We start from the raw sequence: 20,163 nt of genomic DNA, 5'->3' as shown, positions 1-20,163 counted from the left end.
CTGTATGAAGAAAGTAAAGACGACCTACTCCTATAAGCCAGCCAACGAAGACAAGGCTGTAAAGGCAGCAATGAAGAACGCAGAGATCAGCTACAAGAACACCCACCAAACAGTCACTATCCTCAAAGGCATGTTCCTCGTTTCAGCTATTAAGTACTTGGACGACGTACTAGCTCACAACCGATGCATCCCCATGAAGAAGTACAACGGAGGAATCCCAAGAACAGCCCAGGCTAAAGAGTTTGGCGTTCTCCAGGGCAGATGGCCAGAGAAGAGTGTAACACAGATCAAGTCAATCCTCAAGAACATGCAAAGCACAGCCACCAGCAAAGGCCTGGACATTTCCAGAATGAAGGTCACCCACACCCAAGTGAACAGGGCTCCCATCATCCACAACCGAACCTACAGGGCGCACGGAAGAGTTACCGCATGGAACAAGTCTCCTTGTCACATAGAGCTCATTGCCGAAGAAGAACTTGGCGCCATTCCCGTGGAGAAGCCTATTACCACCATTGCACAGAAGAGAGCTGAACGAAGACAGAAGTCGCTTCATATTAGAGGGCAGCTTTGGAGACTTGAGAGGGTGAAATAAATAGTTTTCTTTTTCTTTATTTATGCGCATCACAGTCACTGGTGTTAGAGCCTCGTACGCGTGGAAGTGGAAGGTTTCAGAAGACATTTGCGGCATTTGCCAGCAACCCTTTGAGCAAATGTGCTCAGAGTGCACCCACCCCCTTGAATGCGTTCCCTCCTCCGGCGCTTGCAAGCACTGCTACCACGCCCATTGCATTAAGAACTGGATCGCTTCGTCTAACCTCTGCCCCATTTGCAGGGCTGAATGGAAAAGCGTGAGGGTTGGGGTTTCGGGGACTTCGGGGGTTTCGGGGTCCTAGGACCTAGGACTGGGACCTAGGACTGGGACCTAGGACTGGGCCGTGGTGGGTATGCCTAGGGCGCTGTTGAAGTCGTCGGCACCGAGGAGGTACAGGCCAGTGAGGGCGTAGGCTGTGTGGTAGATGTCTGTGTGGGAGTCTGGCGAGGGCTTGAGGCCCCCTTCGCGGCCCTGGCAGTTGGTAAGCGTAAACTTAACCAGGCCTTCGGCTGAGTACTCGGTGCACCCTAGAAGCTTGAAACAGGCGCCTACCCAGTAGTTGTAGCACGTATCTACTAGCTTGTTCGTTCTTCCTGATAGGCCCTTGGAGATAGGGTCCTGCCGCGCATGGAGCCACTTTTTTAGAAGGTCCTGGTTGGGAACGGCTTTTTGGAGGATGGTTAGCGAAGCTAGGGCACAGAAGGTGTATCCCCCGTGCGCTTCTTCTTCTGGGAGGGAGCTGAAGCCTCCCTCGTATGATTGGGTGGCGTAAATGAGCTCGTGCGCCTTCCCGAACAAAGCCCGGCCCTCCTCGCTGGCCAGGGGGTTCATTTGCTCCGTCTCTCCCACCGTCTCTGAGTAAAGCATGGAGTACGAGGCTATGGCCGAGTAGAGAGAGCGGGCGTCTACTTCCCCGTCTCTGTGCATGGTGAAACCGTTGGACACTTGCATTTCTTTAATGAAGGCAACTATCTCGTTTTTTCTAACCTCATTGATTCGGTTGACTGTTTTAAGGAAGGACAGGGCTGCATAGGTGTTCCCTAGGTTCGGGAGCTGTCCAGGGCCCCCGCTTATGCCTGTGGTTTGGAGGTCAAGTAAGGCCTCAGCCACTTCATTGAGCTTAGTTAGCCTGCCACTGCTTAGCTCCTGGTAGAACCTTTCCCTCCCAAGCACAACAAAGAAGGCATTGGCCAGCCAGCTAGCTATCCACGGCATAAGTGCGCAGTACCCCGTGTTTTGTGGCGTTTCCATTTCTTTCAGGAGGTATTCTAAGTGCGTGTTCATGTTAAGAACCTCAGGGTCAGCAAAAGTAAGGGAGTCGTTCAGCTTTGAGGCATCCTTTGAGGTTTTCGTTTCAAAGCCTTCGTCATTGTACATATAAACGCAAAAGTTTTTATAAAAGATAGAAGGTTGTATATGGGTGGTGTCTGGGCTGGGGGTGTGTTTATTAAAGATCAACTCTAAGACTGTCTTTGTCATTCATTCCCAGAACGCTTTCAGAGAAGTCCACCTTTTCAGCTTCCGTGGTGGGTTGGGCGGTGGTAGGGTCCTGGGCAGTGGTGGGTTGGGCGGTGGTAGGGTCCTGGTCAGTGGTAAGGTCCTGGTCGGTAGGGTCCTGGTCGGTAGGGTCCTGGTCAGTGGTAGGGCTTTGTTCGGTGACGAGACCTTGTTCCGTTGCAGCCTGAGCCTGTTCTTCAGCTAGACGGTTCTCTTCCTCCTGCTTCTTCTGGAAGTATTCATTGAGCTTGTTCTGGACCAGACGAAGCTTGTACCCAATGTCTCTATCGAGCTTTTCAAGGGCTTTGAGGGTCTTTTCGTCTTGGGTGGATTCCTGGAGGAGCTTGATTTCTTCTGTTTTGGCCTGGGTGAACTTTTGAAGGTCTTCGGCTACTTCGGGGATGATGGGGAGTGTTTCTTTGAAAAGATCTTCGGCGTTTTTGATAAAGCCCATAATGGAAGTAGTTCTTGATTTGATACTTGTAACGGTTTCTTCTCTTTGTTGTTGTTTTTGAATGACTTGTTTGTACTTGGCGATAGCTTCAATCATTCCAGGGCTTTTTTTGAAGGCGTGGATGGTTTCTGGGCCGCGTATCTGGTTCAGCTCTTCTTCTAAAGTCTTTTGCTCCTCCTGGGTGAAGCTCTTGGTGTCAGCTACTTGCTTGTCTGAGGGATGCTTGGAGAGAATGCCAATGACAGCGTTGGCCATCTCCTCCTCTTCTTTGAGCAGGGGGTTGATTGATGAGACTGTTTTGGTTTTGTTGTTGATTTGGTACTTGGAGATACTTCTTCGGGTCAGCTCTGCTTTCTGGGCGTCCTCTACGTCGATGCTCCAGTGCTCTATTTGCAGGCTTCCTCCTGTTATTTGGGCTTTGTTCGCCTGAATGGCGTCCTCTGGGAAGAACGTCCTTAGAGGCTCTAAAAAGAGGGACTCTGTTAGGAGGTCGTGGTAGACAACGGTTTCAATGGTGTCTTCTGGCTGGCTATGCTTCTTGTTGGCTTCTTCCGAATCAGCAACCATTTTTTCAATCATTCCGCTTTTGGAAATAACAAACTCTTCGACCCGAGCCTTGAGCTCGGCGATCTCTATCTTGTGGTAGCCCTGTCCTGGCGCAGGAACAATGGTGGCCTTTGGTGCGCCCTCCCCGTCCATTAGAATAAGCTCTGGGAACTCAATGTACGGAGAAAAGGCCGCGTTGTTGTTTAGCTCTGCCAGCACCTTGTTGGCCAGCACAACCAGGTTGAAGTAGTGTGTTTGGTCCGTAGCGGGTGCTTTGGGCTGTATGTGGCCTATGTCCGGGTAGAACTGGACGGTGTAGGTGTTTGGCTTGTAGGCTTCAACCATTTCAGCGACTTTGGCCTGGAGAAACTCTGATATCATCGTAAGAACGTCTTTTTCATCAAAGATATCGTGGACGTTGTGGTAAAGGTTTTTTAGCTTACCTGCCGACGTCTTTTTCTGCTTCTTTTCTTTGTCCTGGGCCGTAAACCTGAAGAGTGAACTAACCACCTTGCTCCCTCTAAAAACGTACGTCTGCACCACCCTGTCCCTTGTACACGGTGCTACAGTGTGGATAGCTAGTGAGGTGCCGTCCGGAACAACAATGGCCGTGTTTACCCCCGGGTTGGTTTCAATCAGCGCCTTTCCCAGCTTTTCTCTTTGCTCCCTGGTGGCGTACCCCCGGCTGGTAAGGTAGATCCGTGGAATGAACTCCTGTGGCTTCTTTCTACTCTCTATCTTTTGCTTGAGGAAGGACCCATAGAGGTAAAGATCGGGTATTTCGGTGTAGAGATGGTCAAACTTAAAGACCCTTCCCTCTTTTTCCTCTCTTATCTTCAAAAAAGGGTGCGCCTTTTCTAGCTCCTCTTTGGTCTCCATAATGAGCGACAGAGGGTTGTAGATTGCACCGATTTTGTTGCTTGGTCTAACCCCCTCTCTTGACATCTCTATTCCCTTGGTTCCAAGAATGTCTTGTTTGGTCGCCTCTGGCTCAATTACAATGTACCTCTTAACGCTAATTGTTGGCTTAAGCACGGAGTCGTCAATTCCAAAGATGGTTATGTCTGGAGTGACCCTCATTGCCTTTTCATGTTTTTCTTCTGTAAGTACCACAGACACGTACGCTGCTAGTGCACTTACTAAGGACCATAATAGTACTTTCATACTCTTAAAAAAATAAATTATTATAACCTGTTCTGTTCCCCACGGTCTCTCACGGTCCCACAGCCTATGTCCCACCCCTCGTGCTAATCGTATTTATTTGTTTAAGACTTGGACTTTCCTTTGAACTTCTTCTTGATTCTTAGATTGGTTGAGTTACCGCATGAAGACTTTCTGCAGTGGGTGGCTCTAATACTGTTTCGTGAGTAGCACCCTCGGCAAATAAGAAGCTTGGTTCTTTGCTCCGTAACAAACACTCTGTCAGTGTCGGTGATAACTCCTCCCCGGAGCCTGAGCACCAGATGAATCGTGCTTTCCTTCTGAATGTTGTAGTCTGAAAGTGTCCTTCCATCCTCAAGCTGCTTTCCGGCGAAGATAAGTCTTTGCTGGTCAGAAGGTATTCCCTCCTTGTCCTGAATCTTTGCCTTTACGTTCTCTATTGTGTCAGTGCTTTGGACGTCAATGGTGATTGTCTTGCCTGTAAGCGTCTTTACGAATATCTGCATTCAAGGGTGGCTAAAAATTAAAAATAAAATCGATTTATTTTTCGGGCTTTCGGGCTTTTGGGCTTTTGGGCTTTTGGGCTTTTGGGCTTTTGGGCTTTTGGGCTTTTGGGCTTTCGTACCACCCCTAGCCACCCCCTAGCAACCTGCCTTTCTGAAGGGAATGTTCATGACCCTGGAAATACTCCGGCAGTAAACTTCCTCAATCGTTGACGTGAGAAGAGATGCTGTGTTGGCTCGGATTCCCTGGGCCTGGAAAAGCGCTTCTGTTTCGCCCCCTTTCTCTCTGAGGGTGATGGTGAGCGGAGAGAAGTGCCCTGGGTGGCTGGGCAGAGAAAGAAGTGCTGTTACTTCGTTGCCTGTGATGCTTAGGTCTTTTAGAGTCAGGGCGGGCGAGCTGCATTGGACCAGGCCGTCTTTTGTTGTGAACTGGAAGAACCCGTTGCTCCACCCAGTAGCTAGGCCCGGGGTGAACATAACCTCAAGAAGAGTCTTAGCCGAGGTTTTGGCAACGAACCTCTGCCGATACTCCTCGGTCTTTTTTACGTTAAGCGGGGCCTGGGGAATGGTAGGCTGGGCTTTTTTTAGCTTTAGAGACGCCGAGTCTGGGCCTGGGTTTGGCGCTGAGCCTGGGCTTGGCGCTGCAAGAAGCCCTTCTTTCATTTGCCCAATGGCTGCACTCGTTTCTTCTCTAACCTCTTCAGGCTCTATCTCACTCTCAGCAGTTAGACTGGTAAGATGCAGACTGTGCTCCCTCCCCTCCTTCCTAAGAACGAGGGCCAGATCATACCCCACCCTCCTGCTGCCCATGCGCTGGGCAATGTAAACGTTGGCGCGTGTGATTTCAGAAACCTCTATCTTTCTCGCTTTAAACTCCCTCACCAGGATCTTCACCCCCTCGCTGGTGCAGTTGTCCTCGGTCCAGTGGTAGCCGTCTGCATTGAACATTGAAAAAATCTTTGCCACTCTGGGTCAGTCCGTCACCCGTCACAGCCCCTGGCTAAGGCTAAAGCAGGCGAGGGTTTCGGTGATAAAGTGGGAAACGTGGCGGACAGTGAACCCAAAGTGCTCGTAGACCTCGGGGCCTGGGGCGCTGGCTCCAAAGGTGTCTAGGCCGTAGGGATAGTTGACGTACTTGTGCCAGCCAAGCGTGGAAAGTGCCTCAACGCTGAAGGAAACGTCGGAAGAAAGAAGACTTGCCTGATACTCGGGGGCCTGCCTATCGAAAAGATCGGTTGAGACAAAAGAAACGACCCGGATGTTGAGATGGGGCAGATGCTTCTTCACCTCCATGGCCAAAGACAGCTCTGAGCCGGTGGCGCCAATTAGAACCCTTGTTCCCTCGGCGCTGTAGTCGGAAACGACGTACGCCCCCCGCCCCGACCGGGCAAAGGAGGTCCCTGGGAGGTGTGGGAGGCGCTGCCTTGTAAGCACGACCACACAGGGCCCCTCAGCCAGGAAAAACGCGTGGTGCACGGCAAAGAGGGTCTCCACCCCATCGGCCGGCCTGAGCACACAGAGATTGGGCGTCGCCCGGAGAAGCGCCAGGGTCTCAACTGGCTGGTGGGTGGGCCCGTCCTCCCCCAGGGCGATGGAGTCGTGCGTGGCCAGGGCGACGACGTGAAACCCTGAAAGCGCAGCAATTCTCAGGGCAGGGAAGGCGTAGGTGATAAAGTTGAGAAAAGTGGCCCCAAAAGGAAGGTGCCACCCGTACGCAGCTATGCCGTTGAGCACAGCAGCCATGCCGTGCTCCCTGATCCCGAAGTGGATGTACCTGCCGCCGCGGTCCTCTTTGCTGAAGACCTTGGCCCCGGGCCACATGGTTAGGTTGGAGGGCGTCAGGTCTGCCGAGCCCCCAAGAATGCGCTCAGAGGCTGCAAGCTCGGCCAGGATCCAGCTCAGGTGCTCGCGGGTGGAGCGGCTGCTTCTTGCCTCCTCCCGCGCCAGGAGGCGCTCCGGGGCCAGCGAGGCTATTTCCGGGGCGGTCTGGGCCAGGCGGGCGTACTCCTCGGGGAAGGTTTCAGCGTAGGCTCTGAGGAGCTTTTTCCAGGCCTTGTGGGCGGCGCGGTTTTTTAGGCGCTGCTGCTGATAGGGCTGGGTTACCTCCTCTCCGAGTGCAAAATTTTCAGATATCTGATACTTCTGCTTCATTTGCGCAATGTCCTCAGGGCCCAGAGGAGCGCCGTGGGTTTTCTCGCTCCCTTCTTTGAGACTGCCCTTCCCAATGCAGGTGTGGACAATGATGAAGTGGGGCTTGCTCGGGGCCGCTTGCAAAATTTTCTCAATCTCTTCGAGATCTTCGGGGTCGGTGATTTCAGAAACTTCATACCCCAGCGCAGACATTCTCTGGGATACATTCTCGGACGTGCTCAGACTCGTTGGCCCATCAATGGTCACCTGGTTGTAGTCGTAGATAAAAACAAGGTTGTTGAGAACCAGGTGCCCCGCAAGTGAAAAGGCTTCGTGGGACACGCCCTCCTGCATGCACCCGTCACCGACCAGGCAAAAGACCCGGTTCCTGAACAGGGTGAAGCTCTCGCGGTTAAACTTTTCCAGGTTTTTCAGGGCAATGGCGTAGCCAACGCTCTGGCCAACCCCCTGCCCCAGAGGCCCTGTTGTCGCTTCAATGACGTCGCTAAACTCGGGATGCCCAGGGGTCTTGCTTCCCAGCTGCCTAAACCGCAAAAGCTCCTCAAAAGGAAGCAGGCCCAGCAGGTGCAAATTAAGATAGAGCAGCGCACAGCAGTGGCCATTCGACATAACAAAAACGTCCCGGCCCATCCACTTCGGGTCCTTATCTGAAATAGAAAGAATCCGGGCAAAAAGAACCGAAATAACTGGGGCTATGCCTAGCGGGCCCCCAGGGTGCCCGCTTTTAGCCCGCTCAACCATCTCGCAAACAAAAACTCTAATTCTGTCGATCGCTTTTTTCATGAATTAAGCTTTAAATTATTTTATTTATTTTCTTCTATGCAAGTACAAGAAAGTGTCTTTGATAAAGACTTCCTCCTCAACATGGTCTACCCTGGAGGAGTCATTTGTCTTTTGGTTCCAACATTTGCTGGGGTGTCCATTGGCCTGTCCAAAGCAGCCAGAGGAATTACCCAGTCTTCAGCTATCAAAACAGATATTCTGCTTACCGTTGTTCCCGCCGGCTTTATCGGTGTTATTGTCATCTACGGCGTGTTAATGTTCGCCATTGGAAAAAGAGCGGAGGTGCCTAAGGAGTTCCAGCCCTGCCTTACCTGGTTTGCGGGGCAGGTGGTTGCTGGGTCAGGCTTTTTCTGGGCCGCCATTGGCCTTGGGGACATTTCTACGGTGGCCACTGTTGCTGCGGCCCAGCAAAAGAAGTTCCTTCCCTCTTTTTTCCTCCTCCTCGTCTTTGGAGAGTTTGTCGCCTTGTTTGCGCTCATTATTGGCATTATCATGATGGGCACGTGGAAGGATGCCTAGTAGAGAATAAAGGGGGTTTCTATTTGTTTGCTTTGGCAGCAGGGTTGTATTAAGTTCTAGTTTACTGTTTACACGATGAAATGGAAGGTAGCAGGGTATGTTGCGCTCCTTATGCTTTTGGGGACAGAGGCTAAAGAGACCAGTCTTTACATGCACTCAAACCTCGACACTTCCCAGCTTGCGGCACCTCCAGGGGGCGCTCCGGCCGGCGGTGCCAAAGCTGCCCCGCCCAAAGCCCCGGAAGCCCCGAAAACGCCGGAGCCCCCAAAAGCCCCAAAAACGCCTGAGCCTCCAAAAGCCCCAAAAGACCCGAAAACCCCGAAAGACCCGAAAACCCCGACAGACCCAAAAGACCCGAAAGCCTCAAAGGATGGAGGCAGTGACAAGTCCCAGGGGCTGATGGGACTGTTTGGGGGCAGCTCAAGCAAATCTGCTGGGAAGAAAGAAACGGCAACTGCCAAAAAAGACACCCACCCCTCAGCAAGTGGTGATGCATCCAAGAAGGGGGGCTTTTTCGGGTTGTTTGGGGACGGATCGACCACCTCTAAAGGACACACCGAAACCAAGAGCAAGGGTCCAAAAGCCACCGAGGGGGATAGATCGAAGAGCGCAGATATGAAAAAAACCAAGAGCCAGGGTGCATCAAAGCCTGGCAAGAGCCAAACAACCAACAAGTCAGCGGCTTCCCATAAAAGCACTGCCTCAAAAGAATCAGTCTCACAGAAAAGTGCATCTATCTCGCCAAAGAGCCAGTCAGCTAAATCGGCCAAGTCAGCGTCTATTAGTAAGCATGGAACAGCCTCCACAGCTAAAAGCCTGGCCAAAACAGCATCTGTTGGTGCTTCAGCTACTGGAGGCGTTGCAAGCAAGAACTTCTCAAACATTCACCAGGCCGACCCCACAGCCGTTGCCCAGGCAATGAAGAGCACCAACTCTACCGGAATCACCAACATTGGAGTTTACTTCTCAGCCGAGTGTTCTTGCTACAAAGATGCTAACAACCAAGTGTCCATGAAAAAGGTCAATGGACAGATTGTTGACTCTTCAGGTATGTTCAAAGGAATGGAGTGTGGAGCAACGTCAGCAGATGAGGTTAAATCTAAATCAACCCAAACGGCTACAGGCTTCTATCAAATCGGTGTATCACAAGACCAGGCACAAGCCCAGGCTGAATCGGCCAACCAAGTGTCTGCACAGCTCCAAGGCACATCGACATCGAGTGTAGCTGTTGGTGCATCAAGTGCTGGTGCTGCTGCTGCGGGTGCTGGTGCGGGTGCTGGTGCGGGTGCTGCTGGTGGTGCAACTAATATGGCCACATCAAGTATGTCACCTTCTGCTACTGGTGGTGCTGGTGCTGCGTCAGGTGCTGCCTCTTCAGGTACACCCACCGATGCATCAGGTGCTGCCTCTTCAGGTACACCCACAGATGCGTCAGGTGCTGCCTCTTCGGGTACACCAACCGATGCGTCAGGTGCTGCCTCGTCAGGTACACCAACCGATGCGTCAGGTGCTGCCTCTTCGGGTACACCAACCGATGCGTCAGGTGCTGCCTCGTCAGGTACACCCACCGATGCGTCAGGTGCTGCCTCTTCGGGTACACCAACCGATGCGTCAGGTGCTGCCTCGTCAGGTACACCCACCGATGCGTCAGCAACAATGCCGTCCAGCACACCTAGTGGCGCTCCAATGATGCCTTCTCCCAGTACGCCTGCAGACTCTAACTCTGTTTTGCCTGCAAGTACTCCCAATCCTTTGACTGGGTGTGTTACTGCCCCGTGCTATGACGTGGTTAGATACTTTAAGATTAAGGTACCCCAGCCTATGCCCCGAACAGTTGTTGTTACTGAGTATAAGACCATCACCCCACAAAAAGAGGTCCAGGTTAGAACAGAGATTGTAACTCAAACAATTACTAACCTCCAGGAAAAACTCATGACAATTGTTCAGAACGTGCCTGTGTCTACCACCATAATCAAGAACGTTCCAGTAACCTCCATCAAGAACGTGGTTGTTAAAGAAATAGTTACTCAGCACGTTTCTGTTCCAACAACAATTGTTAAAAACGTGCCCGTACCTACCACCATCTTTAAACAGGTGGTGACAACCAAGTATGAGGAAAGAGTCCACACGGTAGCGCCACCCCGCCCCGAGCCAACACCTGAAAGACCAATAACCCAGACTGTTTTCAAAACAGAAATATGTATTTCTCCAACGGTTTGTGTTCCAGAGCATCATATCGAATACCAAACCATCCCCGTGGCCATTGAAGCAACGCCCTATGCCGAGGAGATGTGTCCGTGCGAGAACTCTTTCTGTCTCAACCCGTGTGTCCCAACAGTAGATGGCCACAGCCCAGGAAACCACCCTCTGTTTAGTGGAACCCCAATGGCACCCCACTAGACCTATGCTTAAATAAAGAACAATGGAGTTATCATCTGGGAGGTTTTTGTGCGAGGGTGTTTTTCAGGTTTTCGGGGTAATCAAATAAGCTTCGCCCCGGTATATATACAGAGCAGTTTTTTAAAAGTCTACAGAAGAAAAAGTTGGTACACTTAGTAATTAACTAACCCGAACAACCAATCGGAACCGCCGAGAAAGACAAGCAAATACAACGTGTTTCAAGATGTATCTATGGAAAATAGATGAAACTGTCTCAGGAAACATATATTTAAAGAAGGTCCATATGAGTTTCATGAGAAAGGCATGCATCATTATGGCTGCGCTGCAGGGAATAATGGGGGAGAAGCTTTTTGCGCCGGAGAATCTTTCGATGAAGGGTAAGGGTCCATTTGGTATGTCAACCAAGTTGGACAAAGATACAGACCAAGATATCTACGCGCTTAAAACCATACCAATTGAGAAGAAGCCAGAACAAAAGTCAACAGCAGACTCTATTCTAGACTTCTTCAGGCCAACACCTTCTTCCACAACAGCACCCAAAGCCACCACAAGCACCAAGAGCGAGAGTCCGTCAAGCAAATCCACCAAGGACAAGGATGACGAGGAAGAGAAGGACAAGGCAGCCAAGGACAAGGCAGCCAAGGACAAAGCAGCCAAGGACAAAGCCAAGAAGGACAAGGCAGCCAAGGACAAGGCAGCCAAGGACAAGGCCAAGGACAAGGATGACGAGGAAGAGAAGGACAAGGCATCTAAGGACAAAGCCAAGAAGGACAAAGCCAAGAAGGACAAGGATGACGAAGAAGAGAAAGCATCCAAGGACGAGGCAGCTAAGGATAAGGCAAAGAAGGACAAAGCATCTAAGGACAAAGCAGCTAAGGACAAAGCATCTAAGGACAAGGAAGATGAGGAAGAGAAAGAGAAACAGGCTCAAAAGTCCAAGAAAGAACAAGAAGCCACCCTGAAAAAGGTCAAGAGCTCAACCAAAAAGACTGAATCAGCAACCACCAAGCCTAAGAGCAAGACTGCTAGCTATAGCTCCAAGCCAAAGAGCAAGACTGTCAGCCATAGCTCCAACCCAACCGCCACAAGCAAGTCTTCAGATGGAACAAAAACCATAACCGTTACAGAAATAAGAATAGTAACGGTTTACAAACCAATCAAGCCAGAATCTACAGAACACCAAGGCCTTTTCTCCAGCCTGTCCCCTCTAAAGTCAGTTAAAGTATCCTCTACACCCGAACAAACCATTACCAGTGCAGATGCCACCTCTACCAAGTCAAACAAGAAAACGCTTGAAAGTCTCCATAAAGAGAAGGAACAAACGAACAAGAAAATCCAAGAGCTACAGATAAAGATCAACGACATCAACAACACCATTGACTCCTCCCTACAAGAAGTAAACTCCAACCACAAGCAAATAGATGAGAAGGTAAAAACCTACAACCAAGAAAAGACCCAATTCATTAACAAGAAGAAAGCTACTGAGAAGTCTATCAACGCCAACATAAAAGATCTCAACAATGCACAGAACAAGAAAAGCACCGAGGAAGAGAAAAAGAACGAGAGCAAAGAACAGCTGCAAGACCTAAAGAAACAAAAAAGCTCGCTTGACAAGACAACAGATGAGCTTTCAGACATGCTTGCCAAAGACGCCAAGGAAATAGGCAATGTGGTGCAAAAGATGCGCAAAAACTACTCAAAATCAGCATCGCAATATCCCCCAAAAGGTGCCGAGGTAAATGACAAAACATCAAGCACCTCAAGCAAGCAGCTAAGCACCAAGTCCGTTGGTATTACTAACTCATCAAGTAGCCTCTCTTCCGGGCAGGGGTCTACCACCACCAGCTTTGGGACCGTCAAAGGCGACAATAAGCCAGATACACCCAAAGACGCTGATTCCCACGACAACAAGCCAACAGACAAGAAGTCGACGCCCACAAGTAGCTCCGGCTTTTTACCACTGCCTACATCTTCTTTCACAGACAAGGGCTCGGACCAGAACAAGGACAAGGACCAGGACAAAAACAAGGACAAGGGCTCGGACCAGGACCAGAACAAGGACCAGAACAAGGACCAGAACAAGGACCAGAACAAGGACCAGAACAAGGACCAGAACAAGGACAAGGACAGGGACCAGAACAAGGACTCTGAGAAGGACTCTGAGAAGGACAAGACCATTGAAGACTTCTTCCCGAACTATGTTTCCAAAGAAGATCCTATCAACCATTACGCCAACTCACCATATAGCACAACGAACAACCACACAAGCTCTTCCAACAAAGAGTCGTCTACTTCAGCAGCTAGTGGAAAGCCTACGGCTTCCAAGGGGTCTTGTTCCGATCTGGGACACAAGCAAAACCCTCTCCCAGGCTCAGGCTCAGGTTCAAAAGTCACAGTTCCTCCATTTGCACAAAACTTCTCCAATGGTCATCTGGTAGTTAGTGGAACCCCAATAAGCTCAGACCCAGCAATACTTGAAAAGACCCAAAAACTATTTAAGAACTCACTGGACACCGCAGTTAAGAAGAACAAGCCAGGAGAGCAGATCCTTGCCTTCTGGGGATACATCTCCTCTCTTCTTGCTTCCTAAGATAGGGTTATTTTGCCTAAATAAACTAACAATACACTTTATTTTATCTAGACCAGTCCATGCCTGTACCTGAACCTTAACCTGAACTCTAAATGATTGTACCCGTGGATGTACCCATGGATGTACCCCACACACCCATGCTTGTACCTCCATAGCCATATCTGTTTCATATCTAGATAAGACTGGAACATGCAATAGATCACTGTTTCACTACACATGCATAAATAGACCGGGCCTTAAAGCTCTATGAAAAAGCTGGCCTTACTAACACTAAGCCAAATACTTTTTGTGTCGCAGATCTCCAGGCCTAAGATCTTTGTATGCGCTTTCTTTAATAATACCACAGCTTCTAAGCCAAACAATGGGCTCTCCTCACATGAGGTCCAGAATAAGTCTAAGGGCCAAGAAAGCTCCAAGGACTTCTCCTTCTTTGGGAACAAGTACAAAAGCAACTCGTACAAGGCCAAGGACAGCCACATAGAGAAGTTTCAAGGAAGCAAGCCTCCCGGAGGCTTTGGGCATGGAGGCAGCTACAAGCACGGCAAAGGTCTAAACTACCCCAACTATAACGGTTCTGGCTCTGGCATGGGTATGAGTATGAGAACAGGGTCAGGTATGGGTACGAGTATGGGTACGAGTATGGGATCAGGAATGGGCATGATACCTACAAGTGGTGGTATAGGTACGGGGCCTGGGATAGGACCTAACCAAATGGGAGGGGTGGGCTACACAGGCGCCGCACAAGGCAGTCCTGGTGAAGTGCTTGGCATTGGAGAGGTGCCTGGAGGCAGTGGTACAGGCTCAGGGATGGGTGGTGACCCTGGTGCAGGTATGGGTGTGACAGACTCACCTAGTGTAAATACGTTGCAGATCTCTGACCTTAGAGACGGCATCTCAGCTGCAAACGTTTTGGGCAACTACTATGAAGTGCTTTTGAACCGCCGAGGCTTTTTGGAAGGTATCAAGCCCATATCTAACATCATGGTCTATCCACATGAAAACGGAGAGTTCACCGATTATTGGGGAAACCTGAAATTCACATATGACACGGGTGGCGTGCTTAGAGACAAAACGGGATACTTTGAGGGGTACAAGGTAGGCTCCAAGGAAGAAATACCACAGCTGGGACAGCTTACCGAGATAGGTTTCTACCAAACAGCCCCCATTCCCAAAAATGACAAAGACAGCAATTACATCACCATGAGAATGCTTATCGACGAAATATCTAAAGGAACCAACAAGCCCATTGAAACCCTGCACAACGAGAACATAGGGATAGGCTTCATGGATGGAATTCTTGAGTACTTCAAGAACCAGCAAAAAGCGCACAAAAAAAAGAAGAGCTGTCTCTCTGTGTGTATCTGCCAGGACAGCGCCTGTAAGCTTCCATGCAAGTCCGTTAAGTGTATAGAGCCCATGTACATTGTCTAGAAATAAACATTTTGGATATAGTGCCAGTGCTCCGGTAGTTCAGTGCTTTGGTCATGGAAATAAGGACTTCCACCTTTACTACTGTTGTTCCTACTGTTGTTCCTACTGTAGTTGACTGCTATGTGGCCATAGTTTTGACAATTATAGCACTGTATTGATCTTCCCATATTTTTCTTATCCCCCAGTTCCTTTGGTCTTTTGTCCGCTTTCTCTTCGCTTCAGGGCACATCCCCGTGTAAGTCTCATTCTTATTAAAAAAACTCTAGGACTGTGTAACAAGTAATAAATATTTTTACTGATAGCATTTCTGAGCCAAACCCGAAAAACCCGAAACCTTAAGAATGGGCTGGACCAGTTCTCACTGGACTTGCTTGGACAGGAGAGTGGATAGTCTGTCTATCTGTTCGTCCCCGATTCTTGCTCGCTCTTCACCTTGGTGGACTAGCTCCTGATAGTGATCCACCTTGGTTCTCAGGTCTGAAATGATTTGTCTAAGCACCGTTTCATTATTGGAAGAAGCCGTTGAAAGTGCTGGTTTTTGCTGGGTTATGGTAACAGGCTTGGTTTTGACCTTTGTAACGGTTACCATGGAGGTAACAGCCTTCTTGGTCACAGCCTGGGTTATGTAGGTAGGCTTGACTGTGGTGATGTAGATTGTTTTGGTGCTAACAACTGGCTTTGTCTTTGTTGTGATACTTGATATGGTTACAGGCTTGGTTTTATGGATTGTAACGGTCTTGATTGAGGTGCTAGGTGTGGGGTGGGCTGTTACAGTTACTGTTTTCTGCACCGTTTGTGTGCTAACCTGTTTTTCCGTTACTGTGCTTGTAACGTTTTTGGTATGCTCCACGAGCTTAATGGACGTAACTGGGCGGATGGAGAGGGCCGTGGTGGTTCGCGTGTTGGTTTGGGTGTTGGTCAGTGTTTTTGTCTTAATGTTGGTGGTGGCTAAAATAGAAGTAACGGTTTTTGTTTTGGTAAAGTATTTGACAGAGGTTATTAGTAGCGTTTTGAACCGGGTTTTAGCTGCTGGCCCGGGGGCAGGCGCGGGGAGTGGCACCGAAGGCCCAGCTGCGCCCAGTGCCTCTGGCTGCGACTCCCTAAATGGCGCACTTTCCGGTGAAAGGTTGATTGGCGAGACCACCCGAACCCTTTTGACCGTTTGGTTGGAGTCGTGGAACTCAATAAGAACCCCAGGCTTTTTGTCTGGTAGTGGCTGCACGTTTATGTAGGTGTTGTCCATCGAAGGGGTCGGCGTAGCCGTAACAACCGACACCGAAAACCGAGTAACTGTTGAGGTAAGGATGGAAATCGACGTTACAGGAACCAGCTGGGTCGAAACAAAAATGGAGGGCGGAACCCGTATTTCTTTGACCACCGTTGTAGGGAGCGGTGTAAGGACCTGAACACTCTGTTTTGTCAGGTACTGTGTAACCGGAGGAAGCGTGTTGGTAACAAACACTGTTTTTGTGTCATGCACCATGCTTGTATGGTCAACTGTCTTGAGAAGAATCGATGCTAGTGGCGCAGGCGTCTCTTTAAGGGACGCCGACTCTTTAACCGTTTTAAACTTGGTCACGGGCAAAAGACTAAGGTGCGTTCTTACCTGGGTATAAGTTATCGTTTGGGTGACTGTTTCTGTCTCGCATGGGGCCTGTGGCATCATTGCTGGCTGTGCCATTATTCTCTGTGGAAAGCTCCACTGCCGGAGACCCGCTAGACCACTTGGCAAAAAAGGTCTTTTTATGTACGGTGATGTCACGTTTTGCCCAATAGAGAAATTTGGAAGCTTTTTGCCGTCTCTCCGCATGCAAAGAAGCGCACAGACTCCAACGGGGTTAATACACGAACACAGCGGCTTCACTGTCCCCTGCACAAGCCCGGAAGCTGAGACAAAAATCGGTATGGCCCCGAACAGTAGCAAATAAAGAGCATGCATCTGAAAGGCAATACATGGACACCGCCTATAAATAAGGGAACCACTACTAATTGTTTGTTGTTGCAATCACCACATATAAATAGACTCTGCCCCAAGCAAATATGCGAGTACTCTCTCTACTAGCCACCCTCAAGCTTGCTGTGGCCTACATGATTGAGATGCCTGACGCCACCATTGGGATGGAAGACTCTCTGACCCACCTCTCAAACGGCGTGAAAAAACACGATGGCTGGCACCTTAGGTCAGGTGACAAAGGATCAATTGTTCAATTCAAGCACAAGAACGACAAGCACGACGAGTGGAGCATGGAGCTGGTGATTAAGGAGCCTCGCCTGCGCCATCCAAACTTTGCAGGCATCTATCTCTGGTACACCGATGAGCCAATTACTCCTGGTGAGTACAAGGGCGGCCCTGGGGTGTTCAAAGGGGTGGTTGCTGGCCTGGAGTTTCTGGGACAGGCAGCAGACATTGTTGTCGCTGTCAACCATGGTGAAATCGACTTTCACGGGCTCCACGCGGACGAAACAGAGCTCAAGGACGTTCCCGACCCATCCATCTTCAAAGGGCATCAGGAATTCACCTTTAAGGTCATCTCTACCTCTAAAAACTTCAAAATCGAGATATACGGCGATCACGACACACTTCTCTATGACAAGGTCCGGTACACCGATATGAAAGAGATTTCTTCAAGGTTTTCTGGTAAGTTCTTTGGCGTCTCAACAACCTACCACGCCCCCTTGGCCGACTCCATTGTCCTAAAAGACGTTAGATTCTTCAACCGCGAGGAAGGACCTGGATACGACCCCCACGAAGTGAACGCTGAAACCCCCGAGGTGCACCCAAGACTGCCTCACGAGGTAGACCATCCAAATGTGGAGATTCAGCACACCATTTCGTCTGTGGAGTACCTCACAAAGTACCTCCGCGTTGTCCTGGGCGAGCCCATGAATAAGCCTATAACTGAAAACCTGACTTATCTCAAAAAAATGATCAACTTCCAGAGCGCCCATGTTTTGGAGCTAAAAGATGCCCTGACAGCGATGGCTCAAATAAGCAAGAAGCATGACGCGTCTGAGCATAGCTACCGAGAGGAGGTGCTCCACCGGATTGGCGTGGTTGAGCACATTCTCCATGGCCTAATGCAGAGAAAAGAGGCTCCACTCAAACACCACACCTCTACCACGCATATTGGCCTCTGTTTTGTGGCTGCAGTTTCGCTTGCTTTTGCCTGTGGCTACTTTTTAGCTCAGAGACAGACCCAGACCCTAAAACTTTCCAAGCACTGAGGGCTGCTGGGAAGTGTGGGTGAGATCTTAGTGCCCACGCCCTCCACAGCCCAATGAAGCAGTGCTGAGTGAATAAAACCAATAAAAGATTTTCACAACAACCAATAAATCAGTGCTTATCTATAAACATTTTGGTAAAATCAGCGAAGAAAATGAACAAAGAGACACAGATTGGTGTACATGGAAGAAAAAAACAGATGGGCATGGGAATAGGCCTTGGGCTGGCCGTTTTTTTGTTGCTTGGCGCCCTACAGGCCGCTAGTGAGGAGAATGCGATAGACATGACGGTTAACCACGGGTTGTCAGCACGCCTAACCCAAACCCTCCTTGTCAAGAGAGAGGATGAAGTTCCGGTTCTGTGCACTACCATGAATGTCTACAAACTCATCAGATTTTTGTCCAAGTCAAACCCGGAGTTAGTACAGCATTTAGGGTGCCAAGACCTTGGCCAACTAGAAGAACATCTAACGACTGTTGCTTGTATTAACATAGACTTAGACAAGTATAGTGCTGACGAGTTAGGAGGGCCAATCCTAAACCTATTCCATATCCCACTCCAAAAGATACACATATTCACAAGCAGTGGGAAAAAGTCCATTCCATACCTACTAGATACAGGAAAGAAGTTCATCTACGGAATGGCATCTATCTGTAACCTAAAAGCCGAGATGCTAAAAATTACCGGGTTAGTTCGGGTAAGCTTTAGCATGAGCGCGCCTCTCCCACGGAAACATGTCACCCTTACCAACCTGGTGTTTGATGGCGTTTCTGAACATGTGATTGCCTTTGTTACAGTTTCATTTATATGTTCCATGAGAACCCACCTTACAATAACCCGAAGCAAGATATTATCTCTCAGCTGTTTGGACCGGTTTCGCGTGCATGCCCCGTTGCCTGCAAAACAGGTTTTTTCGCTCACTCTGGACAATCTACCCAAACTCGCCGACTTTCGATCAACCCTCTTTAAATCGACAAGATTGATTGGCTTCCTAAACTACCTAACGTTTAACGATGTGGGAAATGGCCACTTTGGGCTTGAAGCAAACAGATTGCACACCCTGTTTTACTTTATGGCGGTTGTCCCTATAAGGCATCTTACTCTACCAATGAGCATCTTTAAACTCATCTGGAACGACATGGAATACAGCCTGTTCCGCAGAATGAATGCCTGGTTTCTCTATATAGAAGACATAGAAGATCCCGAAATAGACACTAACCTGCAGTTCTATACATACGACACCTTCTATAACCCGAAAACATTCGAGTTGGCACTTTCTTTTAAGCCAACTGCCAATCTAACAGCCACCGGTGTTAACCAACTCCTAGAATGGGTGGGCCTAGGGTTCATCCATGTTGAAAACATAGACATTTATCCAAACACCGCCAAAAGCCTTCTGCCTACCATCCAGGCCAAAAAAGACTGGACGTTTGTAGCTGATAGACTAAAGTCCTTAAGAGTTGAGGGGAGGGAGGCCAAGCTTACACACACCTGGAAAGAGGATAAGAGGGTAGCCGAATTGCCCGACCTAACCCAACCACCATACAACGAGAGAATGATCTACTTCATTCCCATTACTAGCTACAAGGACTGGGCTAGTGGTAAGTTATGTGACAGTCTGACCCCACCCGCTGCAAGGATCCTCCCGAAGAACAACTACGACCAAGCAGCAAGCTTCCGCTGCCCCGTCTGTTTAGTTGAGGAAAATGACTGGGAAAAGGAGAGAGAGGCTTCTTTGGTATGCATGTTTGAATGTGGGCATTGTGTGTGCGCAGTGTGTTTGGATAAGCTGTTTGGTGCGCCCGAACACACCACCAATCCATACTATGTTAAATGTCCTTTATGCAGAGTGGATGCAACACCTAAATCAGTTGCATTACTGACAAAAAAGACGAACAAAAAGATGCGCCTTATTGGAACGACCATTGCTAGTTACAACCTAAGAAAGTACTATGTCAAACAGTACCTCAGCATGGAGTTTGAGGGCGTAGTTCGTCCATCTCTTAAAAGAAAAAGAGAGTCTAATGGTACAAGGCCTAGGAGGGGTGGTGGCAACTCCAAAACACTTCCAGGCACTTCATCCACAGGATAGTTTAGTGTTTGGCCATGATCCATACCCCGAAATAACCAGCCACAATCAAATAAAGACAACTGGCTTGTTTTTACGCCCCTACACCCCTCACCCACAACCCGGGGTGCTTTACTTTGTACCAAGCCTAAACCCAGACACTTACAATTTATTTTTAAAGTTGCACTCTTATTTCAAAAACCAACCCATGGTTGTTTGTACACCCCGAACAACAATCCAAAGAC

The 20,163-nt window shown here is 49.3% G+C and overlaps 14 protein-coding genes across 14 annotated transcripts; 8 read left to right on the top strand and 6 right to left on the bottom strand.

Moving 5' to 3' along the window:
* Window positions 1-4: 4 nt before the first annotated feature.
* NEDG_01935 (60S ribosomal protein uL22) lies at window positions 5-592 on the top strand (the record flags this gene model as incomplete). Its single annotated transcript, XM_067689353.1, has 1 exon — window positions 5-592. One exon carries the CDS (start codon window positions 5-7, stop codon window positions 590-592), a length of 588 nt encoding a protein of 195 aa, XP_067545083.1.
* A 22-nt stretch (window positions 593-614) lies between these two features.
* NEDG_01934 (anaphase-promoting complex subunit 11) lies at window positions 615-893 on the top strand (the record flags this gene model as incomplete). Its single annotated transcript, XM_067689352.1, has 1 exon — window positions 615-893. One exon carries the CDS (start codon window positions 615-617, stop codon window positions 891-893), a length of 279 nt encoding a protein of 92 aa, XP_067545082.1.
* A 29-nt stretch (window positions 894-922) lies between these two features.
* Window positions 923-1,969, bottom strand: NEDG_01933 (protein farnesyltransferase subunit beta; the record flags this gene model as incomplete). The annotated part of the gene is made up of 1 exon (XM_067689351.1): window positions 923-1,969. The coding sequence occupies one exon, from the start codon at window positions 1,967-1,969 to the stop codon at window positions 923-925; it is 1,047 nt and encodes a 348-aa protein (XP_067545081.1).
* A 70-nt stretch (window positions 1,970-2,039) lies between these two features.
* On the bottom strand, window positions 2,040-4,253 carry NEDG_01932 (uncharacterized protein; the record flags this gene model as incomplete). The annotated part of the gene is made up of 1 exon (XM_067689350.1): window positions 2,040-4,253. The coding sequence occupies one exon, from the start codon at window positions 4,251-4,253 to the stop codon at window positions 2,040-2,042; it is 2,214 nt and encodes a 737-aa protein (XP_067545080.1).
* A 101-nt stretch (window positions 4,254-4,354) lies between these two features.
* NEDG_01931 (large subunit ribosomal protein L4e) lies at window positions 4,355-4,756 on the bottom strand (the record flags this gene model as incomplete). The annotated part of the gene is made up of 1 exon (XM_067689349.1): window positions 4,355-4,756. One exon carries the CDS (start codon window positions 4,754-4,756, stop codon window positions 4,355-4,357), a length of 402 nt encoding a protein of 133 aa, XP_067545079.1.
* Window positions 4,757-4,891: 135 nt separating this feature from the next.
* Window positions 4,892-5,701, bottom strand: NEDG_01930 (uncharacterized protein; the record flags this gene model as incomplete). The annotated part of the gene is made up of 1 exon (XM_067689348.1): window positions 4,892-5,701. One exon carries the CDS (start codon window positions 5,699-5,701, stop codon window positions 4,892-4,894), a length of 810 nt encoding a protein of 269 aa, XP_067545078.1.
* A 39-nt stretch (window positions 5,702-5,740) lies between these two features.
* Window positions 5,741-7,687, bottom strand: NEDG_01929 (transketolase; the record flags this gene model as incomplete). Its single annotated transcript, XM_067689347.1, has 1 exon — window positions 5,741-7,687. One exon carries the CDS (start codon window positions 7,685-7,687, stop codon window positions 5,741-5,743), a length of 1,947 nt encoding a protein of 648 aa, XP_067545077.1.
* Window positions 7,688-7,723: 36 nt separating this feature from the next.
* NEDG_01928 (V-type H+-transporting ATPase 16kDa proteolipid subunit) lies at window positions 7,724-8,206 on the top strand (the record flags this gene model as incomplete). The annotated part of the gene is made up of 1 exon (XM_067689346.1): window positions 7,724-8,206. One exon carries the CDS (start codon window positions 7,724-7,726, stop codon window positions 8,204-8,206), a length of 483 nt encoding a protein of 160 aa, XP_067545076.1.
* Window positions 8,207-8,281: 75 nt separating this feature from the next.
* On the top strand, window positions 8,282-10,606 carry NEDG_01927 (uncharacterized protein; the record flags this gene model as incomplete). The annotated part of the gene is made up of 1 exon (XM_067689345.1): window positions 8,282-10,606. One exon carries the CDS (start codon window positions 8,282-8,284, stop codon window positions 10,604-10,606), a length of 2,325 nt encoding a protein of 774 aa, XP_067545075.1.
* Window positions 10,607-10,889: 283 nt separating this feature from the next.
* On the top strand, window positions 10,890-13,196 carry NEDG_01926 (uncharacterized protein; the record flags this gene model as incomplete). Its single annotated transcript, XM_067689344.1, has 1 exon — window positions 10,890-13,196. The coding sequence occupies one exon, from the start codon at window positions 10,890-10,892 to the stop codon at window positions 13,194-13,196; it is 2,307 nt and encodes a 768-aa protein (XP_067545074.1).
* A 246-nt stretch (window positions 13,197-13,442) lies between these two features.
* On the top strand, window positions 13,443-14,627 carry NEDG_01925 (uncharacterized protein; the record flags this gene model as incomplete). Its single annotated transcript, XM_067689343.1, has 1 exon — window positions 13,443-14,627. One exon carries the CDS (start codon window positions 13,443-13,445, stop codon window positions 14,625-14,627), a length of 1,185 nt encoding a protein of 394 aa, XP_067545073.1.
* Window positions 14,628-14,985: 358 nt separating this feature from the next.
* NEDG_01924 (uncharacterized protein) lies at window positions 14,986-16,566 on the bottom strand (the record flags this gene model as incomplete). Its single annotated transcript, XM_067689342.1, has 1 exon — window positions 14,986-16,566. The coding sequence occupies one exon, from the start codon at window positions 16,564-16,566 to the stop codon at window positions 14,986-14,988; it is 1,581 nt and encodes a 526-aa protein (XP_067545072.1).
* A 101-nt stretch (window positions 16,567-16,667) lies between these two features.
* NEDG_01923 (uncharacterized protein) lies at window positions 16,668-17,852 on the top strand (the record flags this gene model as incomplete). Its single annotated transcript, XM_067689341.1, has 1 exon — window positions 16,668-17,852. The coding sequence occupies one exon, from the start codon at window positions 16,668-16,670 to the stop codon at window positions 17,850-17,852; it is 1,185 nt and encodes a 394-aa protein (XP_067545071.1).
* A 152-nt stretch (window positions 17,853-18,004) lies between these two features.
* On the top strand, window positions 18,005-19,942 carry NEDG_01922 (uncharacterized protein; the record flags this gene model as incomplete). Its single annotated transcript, XM_067689340.1, has 1 exon — window positions 18,005-19,942. One exon carries the CDS (start codon window positions 18,005-18,007, stop codon window positions 19,940-19,942), a length of 1,938 nt encoding a protein of 645 aa, XP_067545070.1.
* Window positions 19,943-20,163: the final 221 nt, after the last annotated feature.

The sequence above is a fragment of the Nematocida displodere genome, assembly GCF_001642395.1.
Source record: "Nematocida displodere strain JUm2807 chromosome Unknown 10, whole genome shotgun sequence".
Lineage (NCBI taxonomy): Eukaryota > Fungi > Microsporidia > Nematocida > Nematocida displodere.
This window is presented reverse-complemented; position numbering and strand designations above follow the sequence as displayed.